Below are 22,978 nucleotides of genomic sequence, written 5' to 3' on the forward strand. Positions count from 1 at the left end.
CCATGACTTGTTTGCCTTCAGGACTCTGAGGTGGGCAAGAACGATTGTAGCCGACCCCTCTCACCCTGGTAAAAATTGTTTCTCCGGTCTGCGGTTGGGCTTATTAACAAAGCCAGGGACCCTCACTGACTCGTACTCTTGAATCCCCAGGAAAATTACTAACAGTTACACACCTTTGCACAACTCTACTACTCTTGTCAGTTTAATAACATACTTGATTTAAACATACTCCTAATCTGTTTATTATATTTTATTGTAATTTTTCATATTTTCCATTTAAATTATGTCTTTTACTTTTGCATGTTTATTGTCATGCACCATTTACCAATCCAAACCTCCTTGTATGTGTAACGTACGTAAAACCGTTTCTGATTCTGATCTAGCTTTTAAACTGGCCCTCTGCACAACCTTTTTCTCCAGAATTCTAATATTAATGTCAAGATCACCAACTTTATAAATATTTTTGTTATTCTTACACTGTATTCACTGTTCTTGTCTTCCTCTTGTTTTTCGGTTCATGTAATGTCTCTTGTATTGCAATACAAATTAACAATAAAAAAAAGTCAAGATTACATAACAAACAAACTGTAAAAGTCAGTGCAGGCAGGTTTAGCTTTCTTCTCAGTCACTATTGAATTACTGTAAAATATATACATAAACAATCATTTAATCAATTAAGTCGTTATTGATTGTGTTATTGACATTATGATTGCCTGATTGCCACTCAGTGTGTTGATTGATTCTTTAATGTATTAGCATTTAGACCATTTTCTATTGTGTGATGCACATTTGGTGTATGATAGATTTCTACATCTAAATTCAACTAAAAATCTAAATTCAGAAATAAATGAAAGTTAAAGATAAAAGTAAAGCCAAGAGTGAAAGTAAAGATAATCCACCTGCATTTATGTTTTGTCACATTGTAACATGTCTTTTAGACACAGATGACGAAACTTTTATTATTTTTTTATGTTTCCTTTGACAGTATTTTAAGTGGAGTTGCCATTCCAATATTCAGGCTAATCACAATGCAATCATATATCTTATATGTTTGATATTATATGTATGCAGGACTATCCCTCTTAACTTTTTAACTGGTTTATTCTTATTATTGTGTTGTAATTAATACTATATAAGTGTAATAGCCTCATAACTGTCTTATTGCCTTTGTACTCAGTCATAGTACACCCACACCGCATCTTGAGACATTTCCGGTAGAACACTGCTCGTTTTTTCAGAGTTAGGATTTATTTGGGAGCGGCCTTACTCCTACCTTCTTCCTCTGTGGCTGCATCAAGACACGATAATCAAACAAAAACAATACCGGAAGTAAGGCCAGTTTGCCTTCAAAATAAAAGTATAATGTTGTGCTGCAATGGGAAACGAGAATACAATTAAGTTAAATTAAGTGGAATTCTGACATATACATACATACATACATACGAGGCTACATTTTTTTTACTGAAAAAGTGGGAGATATACAGCTAAAGAGCAAGACTAATTGGACTGGTATGGCACCATCCTTGAATGTAAGGCTCTACAGTGATGCAATTGTTGAGCATAAAGAACGTGTTGACAACAAAGAAACTTTAAAAACTGTTTTGTGAATGTTAAAATTAAGTGAGCATACACGTCAACATGTGTAGGCATAGATGTTGTTAAAATAATTACCAATATAAATAGTATCTATTGGTTATAAAAAATGACCCTTTACTGTTTTGCCTTTAATCTGTTCCTTTTAAGTGCTTTATCAGAATACTCATGCCTATAGACTTACCTGTCTAGTCATAATAATATAGAAACAACAAAAATAAATGAACACAAGGAAGCCTATTTGGAAATTACTAAAAAGCTCAAGAGGGAAACGTTCAGGACCATGTTGTTTCAGTGACAATATTATCACCTGTCAGCTGCTAACTTTGTCCAGTTTGGGTAATCCAAAAGCCTTTAAATCGAGAGTGGAGACCGGAAGTCGCTGTCCTCTCTGAGTCTTTCAAACTTGACGTTATGACATCCTGGCAGAGCACCAATGAGTGTCCGTCTAGCGCTTCTGTCAATGCGTTGGTTGGTTCCTGGAAAATATTGCTTCATACTTCCATTGACCCTCCTACCGCTGGAGCAGTGGCTTCAAGACGGACCCTACCGGAAGTAGCCCTACTTCCTTAAGATTAAAGGAAAGAAACGTACTCTATTGGGTGGAAAGAACAATACTGGGGTATTTGAACCTGGTACATTTTAAACACTTCATTGAACGACATAATTCGATAAAACATGAAAACGCAAAATTCAATGTCATTTTGTTTTTGTATACTAATACTTTATTTTGAAATGGTAACCGGATGTGTCTTTTTTTTATGATATCTAACTTGAAGCTGATGTGGCTGTACAAAACATTACTGTAGCCCAGAAGTCTCAGGTTCGCGTTTATCCAGCTCCTCCGACAGCAGCTTTTACGAGACGTCTAATAAATATGTAGTATTATTATGAGGTCACGGGATTAAACACGCTTGATACTATCGTTGCTACTCTTTCCCTCTGGACACTTGGACACTCCTTCATTTTTGTTGGCTGGATGTGGACCGAGTTCAGCAGGGATCCCAGCAGACAGTCCCTGGTGGTTTGGTAAGTTAGAACTACGTGTCCCCCCCTCCCCCCGTTAATGACCGATTCATTTGAGTTCCTGTTTAAAAATTCACAATGACCATAAAGGAATCTCTTTTTCTTGTTGTGCGATTAGCTCTATCAGTTCAGTCAGAGGCGCTTCAAAAAAACCAGCCCCACAGAAACAATAGAAGATAGTTCTAGGATGATGCCTTAATAACACTCCGAGTAACACCGGATCAATACAAGTTGTTGTCAACAATAGCAATACTAGCACACCAAGTCCATATAGTAGTCGATCACAAAATGAGAATTGACTTTAAATGTATCCTTAGTCTAATCTCTGTAAAAACCTGTAATCATCAGTTTGTGACGTATATTCTGGTAACAGTTTCATTTTGCATTTCAATCAGTAGTTAGTACGAAAATAGCATGATCAGTGGACAATAACACTACCGAGGTAAGACAACAGCATGAACTACATAAGGAGGTTAACTGTCATATCAGGGACTAAACAGACAAAAGCACTTAACAATGAACCCCACCGCAGTAGCTATTATAAGCATTTGAAACAAGTTATGATGTTGTACAGGCTTCCATCACCGCTGCACTGTAGGTGAGGGAGAATGACACTTCTGAATAGTCATACAAACACATTCTCTCATCATAATAACATCTAGCAAATAGCATAACAGTGAACTAATTGCCATTGAGCTGAGGACCATCTGAACACCTTCAGACCTCTAGTGATCCTTGAACCACTTTCACGAAGAGCCTGTTGGGCAAAGAGACCTTTTAGGTATCTGTTGACCAGTATTAATAGTAATAACATCAGCATGTGTACTGTTCTAACACGTCCACAGAGTGCACTTTTGATCCAGCCCTTTTTTTGTTTCATGTAAAAGTTGAGGAATGATCTCAATGGATACCATTGACAAAATAATGCAGCCAAAAAAATACATCTTAGAATAAATAGGAAGCAAACAATAGGTTAACTGTAGCTGATTATTTGTACAAACTGGAAAAAAGGCAATTTGATTACCGTTTAATTTATTTTCTTGGCTCAGTGTTTAGGAGATGGCAACTGCTCTTAGTGGCCGAAACCCTGGAGGACGAGGACCGAACCGAAGTAAGGGTCGGATTTTAGGCATCATTGATGCCATCCAGGATGCAGTGGGGCCACCGAAACAAGCGGCTGCCGACCGGCGAACTGTGGAGAAAACCTGGAAACTCATGGACAAAGTTGTAAGTTTGGAGTGATGAACTCGTTAGGCCTGTCTGCCAGATGGTAGGAGGAACTTTGTTGTAGATGCACATGGAGAGGTGCAAATGCCTATGGGGTGCACATGTGCTCTGTGATCATTTTCTGATTGTGTACTGTATGTTTGATATCCTCTAATGTTACAAATCTTAGCTGGTACATATCTGTAAAACTCTATGATACCTGTGTGTGTCTGTCCAAGAACAACAGAACATCAGTTCATTTAACCTAATTCAACCAGATCTAAATAAAGGTACTGGAACATTGTTAGTAAGTTTTCTGACCTGTTAATACCCAGGTGGAGACTTGTCCACTTTGAAATAAGGACACTGAAGTAATTTGCTTAATAGTCTTTATACAGCCTCAGAGACATCATAGAGTTTGCCTTTGAGGTTAGGAGCTTTATGTTCAAGAGGTCACATCAAAAATCAACAGATCAGCATTCTAGATAAGAAACTTTACATGTGATCCACAACTCACAGCATTCATCAAAAAATGTCTTTGCCACAGGTCCGCCTCTGCCAAAATCCAAGACTCCAGCTGAAAAACAGTCCACCGTATATCCTGGATATATTACCTGACGCCTACCAGCACCTGCGGCTTACACTGGGCAAATATGAAGAGAACCAGAGACTCACGCAGCTCAGTGAGAATGACTACTTTAAAATCTACATTGATAGCCTCATGAGGAAATCCAAACGGGCCATCCGGCTCTTCAAAGACGGAAAGGAGAGGATGTATGAGGAGCAGTCACAGGACAGGTGAGGGGGCATTTTTTTGCTCAATTCTTTTTTTTATTGTTTTACTTAATGGAGGCTTTTGACATGACAATGGAGGGTTACCGTGCTCATGGCGTACAGAGGGTAACTGACTTGACCTGTGGTGACCGAGTAGCAGGTGAGTTTTCAGTCTGTGGTGGGGGATGTATAGAACTTCTGCTGTCCTGATATCAATGGAGTGTTTGTTCCATCAATGTGGAGCCTGGTCAGCTCACAGACTGTGTAGAGTGGTAGCCGGGCCTGCTTCGTAGTGGACAAATGATCATCCTCTGAGGCACAATGGTTAACAAAGACAATCTGATAGTAGTTTAATAAGTGTTACAGTTCTGTTGGTGATATGTGCATTAAATGTTCTTGTACTGAAGGTACACTCTGTTCACGTCCCCTAGTTCTAATGCAGTGTGCGGTATTCTGTAGTTTAAGCATGTCGTAGGATGCCCTCTATTCAGTTGTCACTTTATGATAATAGACAGGATGTGAGTTGTGTCTGGCATCACTGCGCTCGTTTTCTTACTCACCGACAATCATGGTCACAATGGCAATCCGGAGATGTCGGAAATTAAGTTTCATCAAAACTAAATGCTACTTTTCGTCTATTGCTCAGTTTTGGACTTTATATGTGTTTCATGTTACAGATGTTAACAATTCACTAACATATGGCACATTGAATATCAGAGCTAATACTGTGTGGTGAATATAAAAAGTAGTTCTCATAAGCCATATCTCAAAAAACTACTTTTTGTTCTAGAGCTCACTATTTCTTAATTGAGTTGCAAGTTACTAATCTTAAATGTCATCTTATTATGAATATCAGCTTTATTGGTCATGTACAAACCCATCCCTGAGGAGCAGTGGGCTGCTAAGAAGTGCGCGGGGAGGTTGGGTGTCTCGCTCGAGGACACCTCGGCACGTTGACTGTAGAGGCCAGGTTTGAACCACCAACCTTGTAGTTGTGGGACAAGCGCTCTACCTCGTGAGCCACAGCTACCCCAGTTTTTATTTTAATTAACTCCAAAATGAACTTGACTCGAAAGTGTCTCAGCCATGTCCTTGTTAAGATGTCAAGACCTGAACATGGGGTGACGGCATAGGTGCTGTGATGACAGTGATGGTGATGATGGCGATCATAAGTGAGAGGTTTGCCCAGTTTACCAGGGTTACAGGAAGGACTCCCAGCAGTTCTGTTCTCTCCATGGTCTAATTTTCAAGCTGCGACATATAAAAGGAATCAGATTTTGGTTTGTTGCCTGTAACCGTCTGGCATGTCATCTTTACTTAAAGCAGCCCACTGTGATCAGGATGTGATATACATGAGCCTGACTGACTCAGATTAAAGAGAGAAGGGAGGCTTGGCTGGAGAAGTGAAAGAGTGGAGAGTTGGAGGGAGAATAGAAAACAGCGGGCTTGTTCAGAAGAAAATAAAAGTTGCAGTTGTTTGTGTTTTCATATGCTGCTGCACTTGCTAATACTGTATGCTTTATCTTATGATACGTTATACTAGAAATATGACGTTACTGTAGCACAAGGATAGTCAAGTTGCTGACACTGCTGAACTCAAAGTCTGCCATTATTAAGTCAACCAAAATATAGTATTTTTTTTAACACATTATTTTGGAATAATACAACAAAATTTGCTTTCAGCTTGCATGATTTACTCTTTAACAATGAGCATTATGATCACTTAGTATGGACTGGAGCAGTGCATGTTTAGGATAAAGAGACAGGATGAATCCAGTAAGTAGTAAAATTGTTTTGAATTATAGTTAAGTACTCTAAAAAAACAATGGACTGCCTCACTATAAACCAGTGTATGTTTTCAATGGTTTGATTCAACTTTTATTGATACGGTCAAAAAAGTTGAAAGAACCCCAAAAAATAATAATTCAGTTCTTTATTCCTATCATTTATTAAAACAGGTTGCGCAAGAGAAAAGTGTGAGATAATTAGAGTGTGAAAGGCTCCGGTGATTCTCAGGAGCTCTCTCTGGTAACCATGTGCAGAGGGAAAATCCCCATGCACTTTACATCCTGTTCATATATTTTCTCACTGGTTGAGCTCTCAAAAAGTCACCTAGCTGTTTTTCTTGATGTATCTATGTGTGCAAATAGTGTAAACAGTCAACACTACACATCGCTGCAGCATTTACAGAAAATTAGGACATATGAGATGTTTCTCCAAACTGAATGTCAAAGTTTAATCACCATTTTTTTCAGCACATTGATATTTGGCTTTTTTGTTTGCTCGTCGTAACATTTCAAGATTCAAACTGCAACTCCCTTCATCCCCCCTAGAACCACAACACTGACCTCTGCCTCTCACATTCTAGGCAGGTTTAAACAGACATTGTTAAAAGTAGACATACATGTCTAACCCCTGCTTTTAACATGGAATCTTTCATACTTGCATTAGATTTTGAGAGGCAGGATGTGTCAGCTTTCCTTATAGATGGAATGAATTATTTTTGATAAGCAGTGAGAGAAGTGCAGTTGGGTGCAGAATGAGTTAAGAAAGGAAAACACCCAGTCTTCTGACCCTGCCTACACCTCCTGCTTTATTAAAGACTAAAACCAGGTAGGAGATCCTTAGTGCCCCTTGTGGCCACATTTTCATTTTGTCATTTAATTACTTAAATGACTGAATATGGAATTTGAGTTTTTGACACCTCACTTTTATTTAAAAGGTACAAACACAGTACAGTTTCCAGTCAATGTTGCATTACATGGACACATTATTGCATTACTGGCAAAAACTATTTTGTATAACTGTTCCAAGATCTGATTCATTGTTGACTGGTGTTATTGACTTTATGGATTCTACTTTTATTACATGAGGATGAGCTGTTACTTTGTGGACAGGTGTTGCTGGACTGAACTTGAAGACAGAGAAGTCTTAAGCAGCTTCTCTTGTCTCGTCCACTGCTTTGACATGCGCTATCAGACATACTATACCACTCCTATATAAAGCGTGGCTCATTTCGGAGGCAGCGGGTCGTCCGAGGGAACAGGAAGACTGTCCTTCAACCAGAGGTCTTGTTTTCAAAAGTCAGTTGTCTGCCAGCTTCCTTCCTGTTGAGGTGTAAAAACCCTGGAATATGACCAACTCCAGTGCTAATGGCAATGCAACAATGACTGTAATCACAATGAATTCCATTTCTCTCTGCTACCAAGTTTAATCTCTAGGCAACCCTATAGATCTTGGCCAAAACATTTCAGACCTCAGCGCAGTGTCAAAGGACCATGTTCAGTCTTGAACTTGTGCATACATATAGTTACCCCACACATCTTTCTTCCACGTTATACTGCTATTAAATGTGAATATGGTTTTTCATACTCAAATTGACTCAAATACTGAATATCTTACTATTTAATCAATACAGTCTCAACTCCTTGTTAATATGTACAGATGCCCACTTGACCCCAGGGGGCCCCTTGGGTCTGTTGGCTGTAGGCCCATTCCGTAATCCCTACCTGCTTATTCAAACAACTACAAGGAACATTCATTTTGAGCTGATTGTGGAGGTTACTGTGGAGCATCACAAACGTGTGTCGTAAAGATCTTGATCTGGCTAGCGCTTGCATTTGTTTGGGAAGCTAGTAAAAGAAAGATGCAACTTGGTCATAAATGGCTTTACTCACTTCAGTGGTCTAGCCTCTTCGAATCAATCTCCATTCAATATCTTCCATCAAACTAATTGTCCGGTGCATGTTGGTCGTCATGCTCATGATCCCAGAAAGTCTTGCAACGCTCGCTTTAATGGACAATTGATGGAGCTACATTCAGCTAACTTTAGCCGAAGAGCTAGCTAGCTTTGTTTTAGCCTGAAACGTAAATAATAATAATAATAATAATAATAATCAATCCTTTATTAGTCATGGGGAAATTATTTGATTAATTTCTGCATTTAACCCATCCCGGAGGAGCTTGGGCTGCAATGAAGAGCTTTGGGGTTAGGTGTCTTGCTTTGTTGCTTAGCCTGAACCAAACCTTGTGGTACGGGACAATTCATATATCGGTGTAAAACCACGTCTCGCAAGTAGTGTATATATTTTACAGCGGTGGCCTGCAAAATGTGATGGCTAAAGTAGCTTGGAAAATAGCATTACGGAGCACTTCATTTGATTAATTTACTGTTTATCGAACCAAAAATAAGACAAGAATTATACAAATTCAGCCAGCGCAAACCCCAGGGACCCCCTTTGATCAGCAAGATCCTAGTGGAAACACTGACCATGAATTTCATAAATAAAATAAACATATTACACACCACTCTGCTTTAAGCCATCTGATGTTCATGGGTCACACCCAACCCCCCAGCCTACATTGTCCTAGTCTCCACATTGGACCACCTGATCCCCTGTCCCGCTGCATCTTTCTTTTTCCCATGCTGAGAAAGACATTAACTGTGATAGGAATATTAATTAGGATATTGAAATATGGTAGACTATTGCAAACAACTGTTCTTTTTAAAAAGAACAATACCTTTTTTTTTTTGCCTTTTGTAGCCTTTTTTTGCCTCAAAATGCCCAGGAGCTCCTCATGTGAGTTTTGCAGTTTGTTTTTATTTAATTAGGCAAATAGGTTTCGTGACATTTTTTCAAGATCCTTTTAATTACATATTTTTCCAGAACGATCCTTTGGCATCATAACACCTTGGCAATGACTGAACTTCTTTCTACATTAGAAAAGAGGCATTGGTTTAGAAGATGAGTCAAAATTGCACACAATGGTCAAAACTGCTGATATAATTATTCGTTCAGCCAGATTAATCTTTTCTGAGATCATTGAAAACTCTTCTCAGGACAGACCGTCTGCAACCACAGCATTAAATGACATTGACAAACACAAGAGCCGTGGCTTTCATTACGCACTGCTGCAAAGGATTCAATTCACTGCGTCCAATGTCATTTGCTGAGGCTGAACATTTAATATCTGCCTCTGACAAGTTAACCTGGCCGTCAGTTATTGATATATATATATATATATATATATATATATATATATATATATATATATATATATATTGTATCTAAATCAGCTGGATTAAAGGGCACCTCTTTTGCCAGGAAGCAGAGTGTTGCAGTTAAAAGACAATCTGACCGCCCTCCCCAACCAATCTACTTGTTTGCCCCCATCTGATTGTGAATAACCCCTGACTCATCGTGGAGAGTGTCCTGCTCAGTATTTTGTAACATTTTGATGTGACCAACAGTAATGCTGGTTTCTCTAACATCAGTATTTTGGGCTTTAAGAATACAAAAAGAAAAATGTTTTTCTAGATTACTCCATCACTTAAATATTTTAATCAACTCATTTATAATTTTCTGTCTCTAGAAGTACCAAGGTATAGCGTAGCTCAGTGCTTAGTCTAATTTCACAGACTAAGCCAAGTTTATTGGGGGAAAACGACTTGGTCCATGTTGCAAATTCAACACATAGCACATACAGGTAGGCTGCAGGCAAGGCGACTCTTCCCGCAGGTTTCCCCTCAGCCCATGTTTTGCACTTTCATTGGCTGTAGCTCCCTGACAGACTCCCCAACAGGTTCACAGATTTAGCCTGCTGGATGTCTCGAATGCGTCTGTGAAGTACTGGCGAGCCTCTCGCATCGCGTCTTTGTTCACACATAGCACCAATGTGCAAGCACCGAGCCAACACGGATTTGGCTCTGCTCTGGGGATGTTGTCAGGAAGCTCCAAAAACAGTCTGAGTGGAAAATCAGGGCTAAAGTCTGGAAGTGTGAACTAGACCTTACCTGTTCATAGAAGTGATGTGATTGAATTACTAAACTGAAAGGACAGGAAGTTTTCCTGTTGAATAATCACATTTCTTGCTGTCTTAAATCACTTTGTGGCATAACTGACAATTTAAAACGAGACAGCATCATTTGTTGCTCACTGTATGAATCAAAGTGGTCTGGTTGTCCCAATCCCCTTTTCTTCTATTGTATTTGTTATAGTACGTCTATTAAGATATTAATTAAATACTTTGTTGACAAAATTGGGTTTCCTTTGATCCCCAGAAGCCACATGTATAAACTTGTGCTTTTGTATCAGTTCTGTAGAACGTCCCCACGTAAGTACGTCACAGCAAGTAGAAGGGTATTTGAAGTGATGATGTCATACGTTCCCATGGAAGATTTTAAAGGGCTGAGCCTGGCTGAGATGAGTAAGTTTCCAGAAAGTAGAACCACGCTGGAAGGAAGCGGAGCACCATAGGAGGAAGCCTGAGTGTTCAGTCATGAACCAGAGGCTCAGAGCTTGGGGGAGGGGTGTGTGTGTGTGTGTGTGTGTGTGCGTGTGTGTGTGTGTGGTAAGGGTTGTTGCTAGGCTTACTCACTGTTCTCACTTAGGTTTTCTCTCAATCTGCTGTCAACAGATCGTGTGGAAAGGACCATGGAGTACTTCCACTATGACTCCGTGAACTTAAACCCAACTCACTGAAACGTTTACTTAGACTGCTGTAACCTAGTAAAGGATTACAGCCATAATCACCTCTTTACATTAGATTTTTTTTTTAAGAATTGTGACGGGACACATACTGAGTGGGATATTTTAAGTTAAAAAATCAACTTGTCAGTGGATAAACTAAAGTAAGCATTGTTTCTAAGTTGCCTTAAACATAGTTTGGTCTGCAATTTTTTGTTACTTATGGGCATACAACCCACATTTTCACTAATACGATATGAAGCAATACATTAACATATTTTAAATGAGCTAATATCAGCCGATTTACGATCTAGATTTAGTTATGTAATTAAGAAACTTAAGTTATTAGGCTATTAAAGAGTTAATGACAACATAGTTTTTATTTAAACAATGTCAGCATTTCTTGTCAGTATATTCCTTTTCTAATGTCATGGAAAAATACTTTTGAAACTGTATTCAATACAATCATGCTAATGCCCCCTGTAAAATGTCCCCCACAGCAAACCTCTTGTTCAACAGGAACAGTCCTCCATTACGACATCAGCAGGCTTATACAGCGTGCTGCTGACAGCCCTCAATTACTATACTCCAACAATCTTAACCATGGCATGTAATATGCTGCTTCAGTACACTTTAAGAGCAGTATTACTAAGGCCACTACAGAACATTTTAGTTGAACATTCATCATCCAGGAATTCCCATTATAGACACTCCTTACTATCCGTTTACCAATTTTGTCCTGATTGACCATATTGGAGATACACCATCCAGCCATATTCCAGGTTTCCGTTTTGTTTCAAATGTTTCAACGCCTTAAGGAGCTCATTTTTCCTCTTGTGTCTCTCTGTCTCTTTGTCTAAATGGACAGTGTTCTGTAGCTCTTTTCTGTGACAAATGATTTGCCTGAATAATTGATGCTAATAACGATCTTAAGAAACCATAAAATCAGTGACTCCACTGAGTGCCTCTCCCTTCCCATTTTCTTCCACCTTATGGCTTGGACCTGTTATGTGTTTTAACCCACCACCTCTCCTCTGCACTCTGTGCTTTCCCCTTCAACCTCATTGCAGCTGTTTGTTCTCCGCCAGCCTCCATACACCCTTGTGGCGTCAGCAGCAGCATGTTAGAGATCAGCTCATGGGTCTGATCCTTTGCGAAGCCATTACAGTCCCTCATGGCCACTCTGCTCTCACCATATCTCTGCTGGCAGCTGTACAAACACATCAAAACACAAAAACACACTTAAACATTAAAAAAATAAAATCCATACTGGTTAGCAAAATGGGTAAGACTCAAGTAAATGAAACTATGATGAAACTGAAATATTGATCTTTTTTTCCTTAGGTCTCCCCGAAAACATTTCTAGTGTATTTTTTTAATTATCATTATTAATTGTCAAATCATTATTTTGAGACTCCTCTCAAAGTTGCCCAAATGTTTTGAAGGGAAATGTACATTGTCACAGTGAGCTGGAGGAACAACAGTTGTGACCGAGGGTAGCGATCTGGTTCAGGTGACAGGAAACCAGTAGGAAAAGAGCTAGTGGGCGGTTGAGCTGTACGATAGCAGGTGTCACCACAACAACGGAGTGACACCATGTAGGCCGCTGTCAGCAAGTTTGGGTTTTGGATGTAAAAAGAGTTGGATTGTAAGATTCTATTTTACTTCAAAAGTGGCTGAAAGTGGGTTTTTTAGTAAATGTTTTGGTGGAAACCTGTTTGGTTTGGTATGGTTCTGTTTGGAGCTGTCGAGGCAATGGACATACATGTATATGAGCATTGAAGAATGTCTGTAACAACTGTGGTAGTCAGCCAACAGTTTCTGGCCACTCTGAGTACATTAGCCCTAATGAATGGGCTGGCTTTCCTGGGGCGCTTGTCAAACGAGGCAGATTACGCAACCAGTTTAATGGCACAGGGCATGGCAAGGACACACGAGGAAGACCAACAAACCAAACCATGTAGAATCTTAAAGCAAAGGACTAGAACGTACAATCTGCTCCAAAATAGATCTATTTCATTGTCAGTGAGCAGTGCAGTCTCAAGATGCAATTAAAGCATCGGGCCCTCGCGCTCTGCGCACGTCAGTGTTACTGGTGGGACGGCGGCCGACGCGGCCGGGAATGTCTGCTACCATCAGACCACGCAACCACGTGTTATAGGTTTTTATAAAAACTGGAAATCACTTATTGCAAATATTCCAACACTTCCTGTATTCACTATGTGGTGCTAGATAACACACACAAACAAGCATAATACTGTTCTATATCAAGTGTAGACCACATCATGTAAATGTCATGTATATCAGATGCTGTTGGTCACATAATACATAATACATTGAATGTGTTGTATCTAAGAACTGTTATGCTGCTCATTCTGTACACATGACATTTATTGCATTCTGTCCATCCTGGGAGAAGGATCCCTCCTCTGTCGTTCTCCCATAGGTTTCTTCCTTTTTTCTCCCTGTTAAAGGGGTTTTTAGGGGAGTTTTTCCTGTGCCGATGTGAGGGAAGGACAGAGGATGTCGCATGTGTACAGATTGTAAAGCCCTCTGAGGCAAATTTGTAATTTGTGATTCTGGGCTATACAAAATAAACTGAATTGAATTGAATAATGCTGTTTTCCTTTCGGCAGAAGGTGGCGCTTTGACAGTAAGTGAAAATATGCTTGTTGACATCCTGAGACCATATCCTGGGAGAAGGATCCCTCCTCTGTCGTTCTCCCATAGGTTTCTTCCTTTTTTCTCCCTGTTAAAGGGGTTTTTAGGGGAGTTTTTCCTGTGCCTTATTCTGGGCTATACAAAATAAACTGAATTGAATTGAATAATGCTATCAAGCATGTAAAGTCTGGGGCAGATTCAAGCAAGTCCAGTGGAGTTACATCAGCCAGTTTAATGGAATCACCTAAAATGGCCGCCCCGCCACGACTACGCCATTCCATTAAACGAAAAGTTTGATCACTTTTAATCACAAAGGTCTTTAGATTGTACTGACCAAATTTGAAGTGGATCTGATGAATTCCCTAGTAGGAGTTTGTCAAAGTGTAGCGCCTGTAAATGGCTGAAAAAGTGGTGAATATTCAGACAAAAATCAAAATGGCTGACTTCCGGTTGGGTTTGGAGCATGGTCCCAAGAGACCTTTTTTAAGTCCACATGAGATACATGTGCTTAACAAATTTCATGCATCTAGGTCAAACGTAGCACCCGGGCAATTTATTCGAAAAAATTGTAGGGGGCGCTATCGAGGCAATTTCAAACGGCAAAACACAAATCTGTGTTTTGCCGTGTCTCACTTCAACCTGCTGTTCCCTTTTCACTTTATTCCGGTCCCTGGACATTGTATTTTATTTATTTTCTGAGTGGGAGCTGCTATGTCATAAATAATTTGATCCAAACAGCAGTGAGATTGAGCGTAGTCTGCTTTCAATAGAAGAACAAATGGCAATCACAAATAAATCATGCCTGGCTCACTTTGTAATTATCTAGATGTATAGAACATAGAACTGCACGAGTACTCTGTGTACTGCGTGTGCTATTTAGTACCTTTAGCATTAATCGGTCCAGTATTTGTTTTTTGATATTTGCCTTGATCAGAAATAGTCCTTGGCATTAGAAGTTATAATGATGTATTATAAGCTGTAGAGTTTTTTTTATTTTTATTTTATTATTGTTGTGTAAAAAGCTCCTTCAATCAAAATACTGTATTCATTCTATTTTCTCACCAAAACTACATTTTACAAGATTACATAAAAATGAATATGAATGAATATCAGCTTTATTGGTCATGTACAAACATAGATACACAAAGTGTCCCTTCTACATTTAACCCATCCCTGAGGAGCAGTGGGCTACTAAGAAGCACAGAGGGGTTAGGTGTATCGCTCAAGGGCACTTCGGCATGTTGACTGTAGAGGCCAGGATTCGAACCGCTAACCTTGTGGTTACGGGTGAGCACTTTACCTCGTGAGCCACAGCTACCCCAGTTTTTATTTTAATTAACTCCAAAATGAACTTGACTCGAAAGTGTCTCAGCCATGTCCCAGCCATGTCCTTGTTAAGATGTCAAGACCTCAATATGGGGTGACGGCATAGGTGCTGTGATGACGCTTTACCTCGTGAGCCACAGCTGCCAGTTGCAGGCCATCCAGGTTTTTATGTTGTTAAGACATGCTTGAAGTTTAGAGAACTGGTTGGTTTTGTCTGGCTTGATCAAGAGATATAACTGGGTATCATCTGCAAAGAACTGACACTTTATGGAGTGTTTTCTTAAAAATATTTCCTAAAGGAAGCATATATAAGGTGAATAAAATTGATCCAGGCACAGACCCTTGAGGAACTCCGTTACTGACTTTGGTTTTCATCGAGGTTTCATTGTTTACATATACAAACTGAGATCGGTCTGATAAATACGACTTAAACCAGCTAAGTGCGGTTCCTTTAATGCCAATTAGATGCTCCAGTCTCAAGTCTAAAAAGATTTGATGGTCAGTGGTGTCGAACGCAGCACTAAGGTATAACAATACAAGTACAAAGTCCTTTGTCGGATGCAATTAGAAGGTAATTCGTAATTTTCACCAGTGCTGTCTCTATGCTATGATGCACTCTACATCCTGACTGAAAATCCTCAAATAAACTATTGTTATGTAGAAAGTCACAGAGCTGATTTGCGACTGCTTTCTCGAGGATCTTAGAGAGGAATGGAAGGTTAGATATAGGTCTATAGTTAGCCAACACCTCTGGATCAAGAGTGGGTTTCTTAAGAAGATGTTTAATTGCAGCTAGTTTGAAGGCCTGTGGTACATGGCCGGTTAGTAAAGACAGATTGATCATTTCTAATAAAGAATTGCTAACTAAAGGTAAAACTTCCTTAAGCAGCCTAGTCGGGATCAGGTCTAAGAGACATGTGGAAGGTTTGGACTTAGAAATTGTTAAAGTCAATTGTTGAAGGTCGATGGGAGAAAAGCCATCTAAATATACTGTATATCAGGTTTTACAGCTGTTTCTAAGGTTACTGTATTTGAGGATAGATTGGTACTGGTTGAGTGCAGGAGATTATTAATTTTGTCTCTAATAGTTAGAATATTATCATTAAAGAAGTTCATGAAGTCACTACTACTGAGGTTTATAGGAATACACGGCTCAACAGAGCTGTGACTCTCTGTCAGCCTTGCTACAGTGCTACAGTACATCTATTAATGATGAGTAATAGGCTGCTCTGGCATTACGGAAGGCCTTCTTATATATTTTAAGACTATCTCGCCAGAAAAAAACGAGATCAAGTCATCTTTGATTTATTTGTCACTTTACTTCCGTACAAAAAACTTCTGTAGTTATTTCAACCCAAACCATCTCAATCCAACCAGTAAGTAGTTTTGTCGCCTAAACTTAACTAAGTTGTCTCCTGTGATGACGGAAATTTATTTAGAAAAGACTGTATACATGTAACAAGCAGAACTGACAGGTGTTGCTGGGCTTCTCGAAGGAGAATGAACAAAAAATGAGGAAGTACTTTTTGTACCAAACGTTGTATGAGGTTACTTTGTGATTTCTACACTGATTTGTTGTTTACAGTGTGGCATTATCAGGGAAAAGATACGGTGCACAAAAATGTTTAAGCGGATGTACAGAACGGGTAGCGAGTGACACATGTTGTTCCTGTGAGCATAAATAAGCTGATGATTTATATGATAACATGATAACATGATATCTGATCGCTGGACTATTAGGCTGTATCCAAAGGAAATCTCTGATACTGAACAACTCTAATAAAAGCAGATTTGCTATATGCTATATGGTCATCAAGCTTTTTTTTTTTTTTACTGCTGTTGGTTCCACTGCATATTTCCAGAATAGATTTGATACATTTTTCTCAAATATTCAAATATAATAAATCCTCCTCCTGTTATCATGGTAATCATTCATTTGTGTCTTTACATTTATGTTCCTTAAAAGATTTAGAAGTTATTGTAACAACTAAGCCCTCTTGCCAAAGGGAACCCTGCTGATGCCATTCTGCGGGTTAGGGTTTATACAAGTGACAAACCCAGAAATGCAGCAGTCTATTACAGTCCTGTTTACAACCACAGGGGACTTTATTAAACTATGAAAATACTTATATTGGGGATTGCCACTTTAAGATTTTGCCTTTCACCAGCCTCTGTGGCTCAAACATACGTGCTGCAAGCCTTTCAGTTGATGCATGCTTGAACCTGGGAGCCAAAAGTGTTTGATTTATCCTAGTTGTGTTTATTAAGTGTATTTAGACAGTTTGACTTATTTAAATGACTTTTGAATACTTTTTGTTTGTTTTAATTTCTACTTGTGCTGTGCATTTGTTCTGCAAGACAGTGGAGAACTAAGAGAAGCAATTTCTTGCACATTTCATGTGAGACACAAGAAACACACCACTGAAGTTTAAACTTCACTGAGAATTAATCTTTGTTTTAGAACTTCAGCACGAGGGATCAGTGTTCTCAAACCAGAAGGACTAGAACTTAACCACCGTGCCTTCAGGGGTCATTTCACATTGTTGCGCTGCATCAATTGGCTTTCGCATTACTCTGCATTACCAGGAAATTAAACTCAACAAGGCTCCATTAGCACATACAATTTGACAGTCCTGCACTGCTGACGTGATGATAATTGATTTGAGATCTTTCTTAAAAATCTGAATGGTTTCATTCAGCCTTTATTACAGAAAGTGGGACTATGTGATTGCTAAACCTGCATTTCACATGCATTGTGATTTCAGTAGTAGAGCTGCCCCAAGGGCTTGTCACGTTGAAGGTACAGGGTCTGTGTGTTTGTTAAACGGATTACATTTAGGAGAGTTTTTCTTGTACCTATGTAATGGGCCCGGGACCGAATATGTCGAATGTGTACAGATATATATATATACAAAATTTAAATTAAATTCAAAGTGGCAAGAACGAGAAAACTAATTGTATTTTCTCTTTTCTGCCCTTTTGGAGTGAATTTAATAAAACAAACTTTCAAAATTTCCAGCCCCCGTTTAGTGTCAGAGTTAACACAATACAGGCCAACGTGACGATTATAAGACACAGACACATTCACAAAGCTTGTTATCAGCACACCACAGCCGGTGTGCTGTCTCAGTCCCACACACTCCTACCTTGGGCAAAGTCAACAGAGTGTGTGTGCCTGTGTGTTACCCTGGGGTGTTTATGAGCATACAGTCTAATCTCACATGGAGCTGGAGACAAATCCCCGTCCAAAAGGAGAGGGGGGCGAGAACCACCCACAATTCACACAGAATAATCTTAAAAATAACTCTTCCTACTTCCTTCAGGATTTAGGAATATTGCTAACTCATATGTGGCTGCTGAGCTGTAAGCTCAAACTCCACCATCCATACCTTTGCCATATCAGCAGTACTCTCACAACACACTTACCAATACTTCATCCAAGTCTGACCTCTATGAAAAGATTTAACTACCCTGTTCTGACAATTCAAGTCTTTCATAAAATCTCCTTGTGTAGCAGTGCTCAACTATGTTTTATTAATCAAATTTAAATGCAAATTCATATTTGTACATTGTATAGATTATAAATAAAAGGGACAATATCAAATGGCGTAGTATTTGATTACATTTTTTTACCTCTGCCAATTTAATGTTAGTTCACATCTGAATATCCTTTACAGATGATCCTGGTTCAGAAGTCTTTGTTTTAAACATTTCAAGAATTCCCATTTCATGCTATTCCTGTTTTTTTTTTAGTGTTTGTGAAATCCTCATAGAACTATGCAGTTGTTACACATGAATGTAAAAAAACGGTACCTTTACTTCAAAGTGAAGATTGCTGACTTTGTGGCACAGAGAGATTCTCATTTGAGATTTCACACTAATAGGAACTATATATTAAGATAACATAAGATAATAATAATAATAAGACAGTATTGAACACCTGGTGGAAATCCACACGATACAGCAGCAAAGATAATATAAATAAATACAGTAATGCAACTGTCGTTATATCTAATAGGTCTAGCACAGACATAATGAGTCTGTATTGTATGAATAATAATTCCAATGTACATGTAAATATATTTGAAGTACACAGTGTTAGATAAAATTTACGCAGTATATGTAATATGCACACTATACAATAATTATACAGTTTAACACGTTTTTAATATCTGTAATGGAAATACAAAACAATACCTTGATAATACATACACAATAATAATATGTAGTAATAGTATAATTGTTATATTTTGACACAGTGAAAGTAATGCAGTATCATGCAATATAATATTGTGTTAGAGTTTTTACTTCAACTTCTCATTCTCGTATAGTAATAATAATATATAATCAAGGACAAGGTGCTTGTTTAAATGTGCACATTAAAGGCAAATACTAGGTAGTCTGTGGTATTGTTGTCCATATCCATCCATCCATCCATTTTCCGTAACCTGCTTATCCAGTTAAGGGTCGCAGGGGTGCTGGAGCCGATCTCAGCTGTCAATGGGCGAAGGCAGGGTTCACCCTGGACAGGTCGCCAGTCTGTCGCAGGGCATTGTTGTCCATATTGTTAAGGAAAATCATTCAAGTCCAGTTCAGAAGTTGCTGTGGTGATGTGAGTTTGATGAAGTATGCCGGCACACTGGTGAACTGACAGACACAAAGCACATCTGAGCCGGTGAGTTGACCCAGAGCAAAGGGAAAGGAAGCATTTTATAGAGAAAGCCAAAGCAGTGGTTCAACTGTATGTAAATAGGAGGGAACAAAAGGTAAGGGAAGACCATGACCAGACATAATGTAATTACAAATGGTAACAAAAGGCAGGAAAGGGGCATTTGCATTTAGACCTGCAGGAAGGAAGGGGTCAATATAGTAGGGGGGCCGGAAGTTGCATCCAGGCACCAATTTGTTAGTAAGTCTGTACTGCTTAAAAGTTTATTCTTCATCAATATGCACTAGTAACTAAAATTATGTATCCACTTATGGGTATAATAACTACTTAAAAGGCCCGATGGGTCAACAAAGTCTGTGGTTTATTTTGCTGTCTATGCTGCAGTGTTAGATTTTACATCCTAGTATCATTTTATATTTAAGTTCAAGTAAAAGTACTGCTCTCTCCACTGTGATTCTGTTGATGGTGATGCCGCATGTTCTACTCCCTGTTGTTTCCTGTAGTCCGCAATCAGCTCCTTTGTTTTGCTGGCAGGAGGTTGTTGTCCTGGCAACATGTCAGGGCTCTGATCTCCTCTTGGTCAGCCATCTTATCATCGCTGGTGATTAGGCAGATGACTTGTGATGATGTCGTGTTGTAAAAAAAAAAAAAAAAAGGTAATTAATAAGTAGTAGTTTTGAAAAATGCAAAAAAAATGGCCATTTCTACCACAACCAAGAGTCAAGAAACGGGCAGGAAACATCTCTGCAGACCCATCACACCCCGGACACAACCAGTTCCAACTCCTCCCCTCTGGTAGGAGCTACAGAGCACTGTACGCCAAAACTACCAGACACCGGAACAACTTTTTTCCTATGGCGGTCACTCTCATGAACAATTAATTATTCATCCTCTGTATGGTACAAATCCATGTGCAATAACCCGGTAACTTTAAATTCAAATTGTTTCCATATTTATTCAAGCAGCCTATATATGCACTTTTATCTACACTTCATTGTAGTTGTTTTTTGTGTTTTTATGTTCATATACAGCGGGTAAAAAAAGTATTGAACACGTCACCATTTTTCTCAGTAAATATATTTCTAAAGGTGCTATTGACATGACTTTTTCACCAGGTGTCGGTAACAACCCAAGTAATCCATACATACAAAGAAAACAAAACAAATAAGTTCAGAAATTAAGTTATGTGTAATAAAATGGAATGACACAGGGAAAAAGTATTGAACACGTTTACTGAAATTTATTTAATACTTCGTACAAAAGCCTTTGTTGGTAATGACAGCTTCAAGATGCCTCCTGTATGGAGAAACTAGTCGCATGCATTGCTCAGGTGTGATTTTGGCCCATTCTTCCACACAAACAGTCTTCAAATCTTGAAGGTTCCGTGGGCCTCTTCTATGAACTCTGATCTTTAGTTCTTCCCATTGATTTTCTATTGGATTCAAGTCAGGTGATTGGCTGGGCCATTCTAGCAGCTTTATTTTCTTTCTCTGAAACCAATTGAGAGTTTCCTTGGCTGTGTGTTTGGGATCATTGTCTTGCTGAAATGTCCACCCTCGTTTCATCTTCATCATTCTGGTAGATGGCAGCAGATTTTTATCAAGAATGTCTCGGTACATTTTTCCATTCATCCTTCCTTCAATTATATTAAGTTTGCAAGTGCCGTATGCTAAAAAACAGCCCCACCCCATGATGTTCCCACCTCCAAACGTCACTGTTGTTATGGTGTTTTTGGGGTGATGTGCAGTGCCATTTGACCTCCAAACATGGTGTGTATTCAATTTTGGTCTCATCTGACCAGACTATATTCTCCCAGTATTTCACAGGCTTGTCTAAATGTCGTGCAGCAAACTTTAAACGAGCTTCAACATGCTTTTTCTTCAGCAATGGAGTCTTGCGTGGTGATCGTGCATACAGGCCACGGCGGTTGAGTGCATTACTTATTGTTTTCTTTGAAACAATTGTACCTGCTAATTCCAGGTCTTTCTGAAGCTCTCCACAAGTGGTCCTTGGCTCTTGGACAACTCTTCTGATAATTATTTTCACTCCTCTGTCAGAAATGTTGAGGAGCACCTGGTCGTGGCCGGTTTATGGTGAAATGATGTTCTTTCCACTTCCGGATTATGGCCCCAACAGTGCTCACTGGAACATTCAGAAGTTTAGAAATCCTTCTGTAACCAATGCCATCAGTATGTTTTGCAACAATAAGGTTGCGAAGGTCTTGAGAGAGCTCTTTGCTTTTACCCATCATGAGATGTTTCTTGTGTGACACCTTGGTAATGAGACACCTTTTTATAGGCCATCAGTTGGGACTGAACCAGCTGATATTAATTTGCACTGACAAGGGGCAGGATTGCTTTCTAATTACTGATAGATTCCAGCTGGTGTCTTGGCTTTCCATGCCTTTTTGCACCTCCCTTTCTTCATGTGTTCAATACTTTTTCCCTGTGCCATTCCATTTTATTACACAGAACTTGTTTGTTTGGTTTTCTTTGTATGTATGGATTACTTGGGTTGTTACCGACCCCTGGTGAAAATTTCATGTCAATAGCACCTTTAGAAATATATTAACTGAGAAAAATGGTGACGTGTTCAATACTTATTTTACCTGCTGTATATACTTTTGTATTTTTTTTATTTCTGTGTACAACATATTTTTTTCTTCTTGGACCTCCTTGATTTTTTTGTTTATTTGTCTGTTTCTGTGTATAAGTGAGCGCAAGAAACCGGAGTCAAATTTCATGTATGCGTACGGATACATGGCCAATAAAGCTGATTCTGATTCTGATCCACGTCCCTAAGACGAAAGCCTCATGACAGCTACAGCAGCTCGGGAAATAGCATAACGGCATGGGGCGCTTAATTTGATGGATTTTATTGTCAATCAGACCACAGATGAGAAAATAATTACACCCCTTAGTCCCTCTGGTTAACTTCTCGCTGCTGGGGGACTACTTTGCCTGGAGAAGGGCGGGCGCAAGCTTTAGAGACGGACCATAGCGGGTGTAGCAACTCAAATTTAGCCAGCAGAACCCACCTCCGTCCTCGGGGCGAGCTTTGCTCTCCTGAATGTTTGGTATACTGTATGAATGCTTAACAGAGAATGGCCTGGATGTGTCTATAACACACAATTTTTGAAATGAGACTCCGCCTCTGTCACTACAAGGCTAATGGCCAAAGGCTTATCCCAAATGACCCGTGTTGGTATAAGACATAAGGGTGGCTGGTGGTGGTGGTGGTGCTGAAGTAGATGTCC

General features: G+C 39.2%; 1 protein-coding gene across 1 annotated transcript in view; it reads left to right on the top strand.

Moving 5' to 3' along the window:
• The first annotated feature begins 2,416 nt into the window (after positions 1–2,416).
• The window catches only part of cblb (Cbl proto-oncogene B, E3 ubiquitin protein ligase), a 60,228-nt gene continuing 39,666 nt past the window's right edge, over positions 2,417–22,978 (top strand). Inside the window, exons 1-3 of the mRNA XM_054625543.1 lie at positions 2,417–2,622; positions 3,669–3,846; positions 4,373–4,623. Of these exons, the coding sequence (XP_054481518.1) occupies positions 3,679–3,846; positions 4,373–4,623 (419 nt within the window). The 5' untranslated portion in view covers positions 2,417–2,622; positions 3,669–3,678. The remainder of the gene's footprint in view (positions 2,623–3,668; positions 3,847–4,372; positions 4,624–22,978) is intronic.

Source organism: Anoplopoma fimbria, chromosome 24 (genome assembly GCF_027596085.1).
Source record: "Anoplopoma fimbria isolate UVic2021 breed Golden Eagle Sablefish chromosome 24, Afim_UVic_2022, whole genome shotgun sequence".
NCBI lineage: Eukaryota > Metazoa > Chordata > Actinopteri > Perciformes > Anoplopomatidae > Anoplopoma > Anoplopoma fimbria.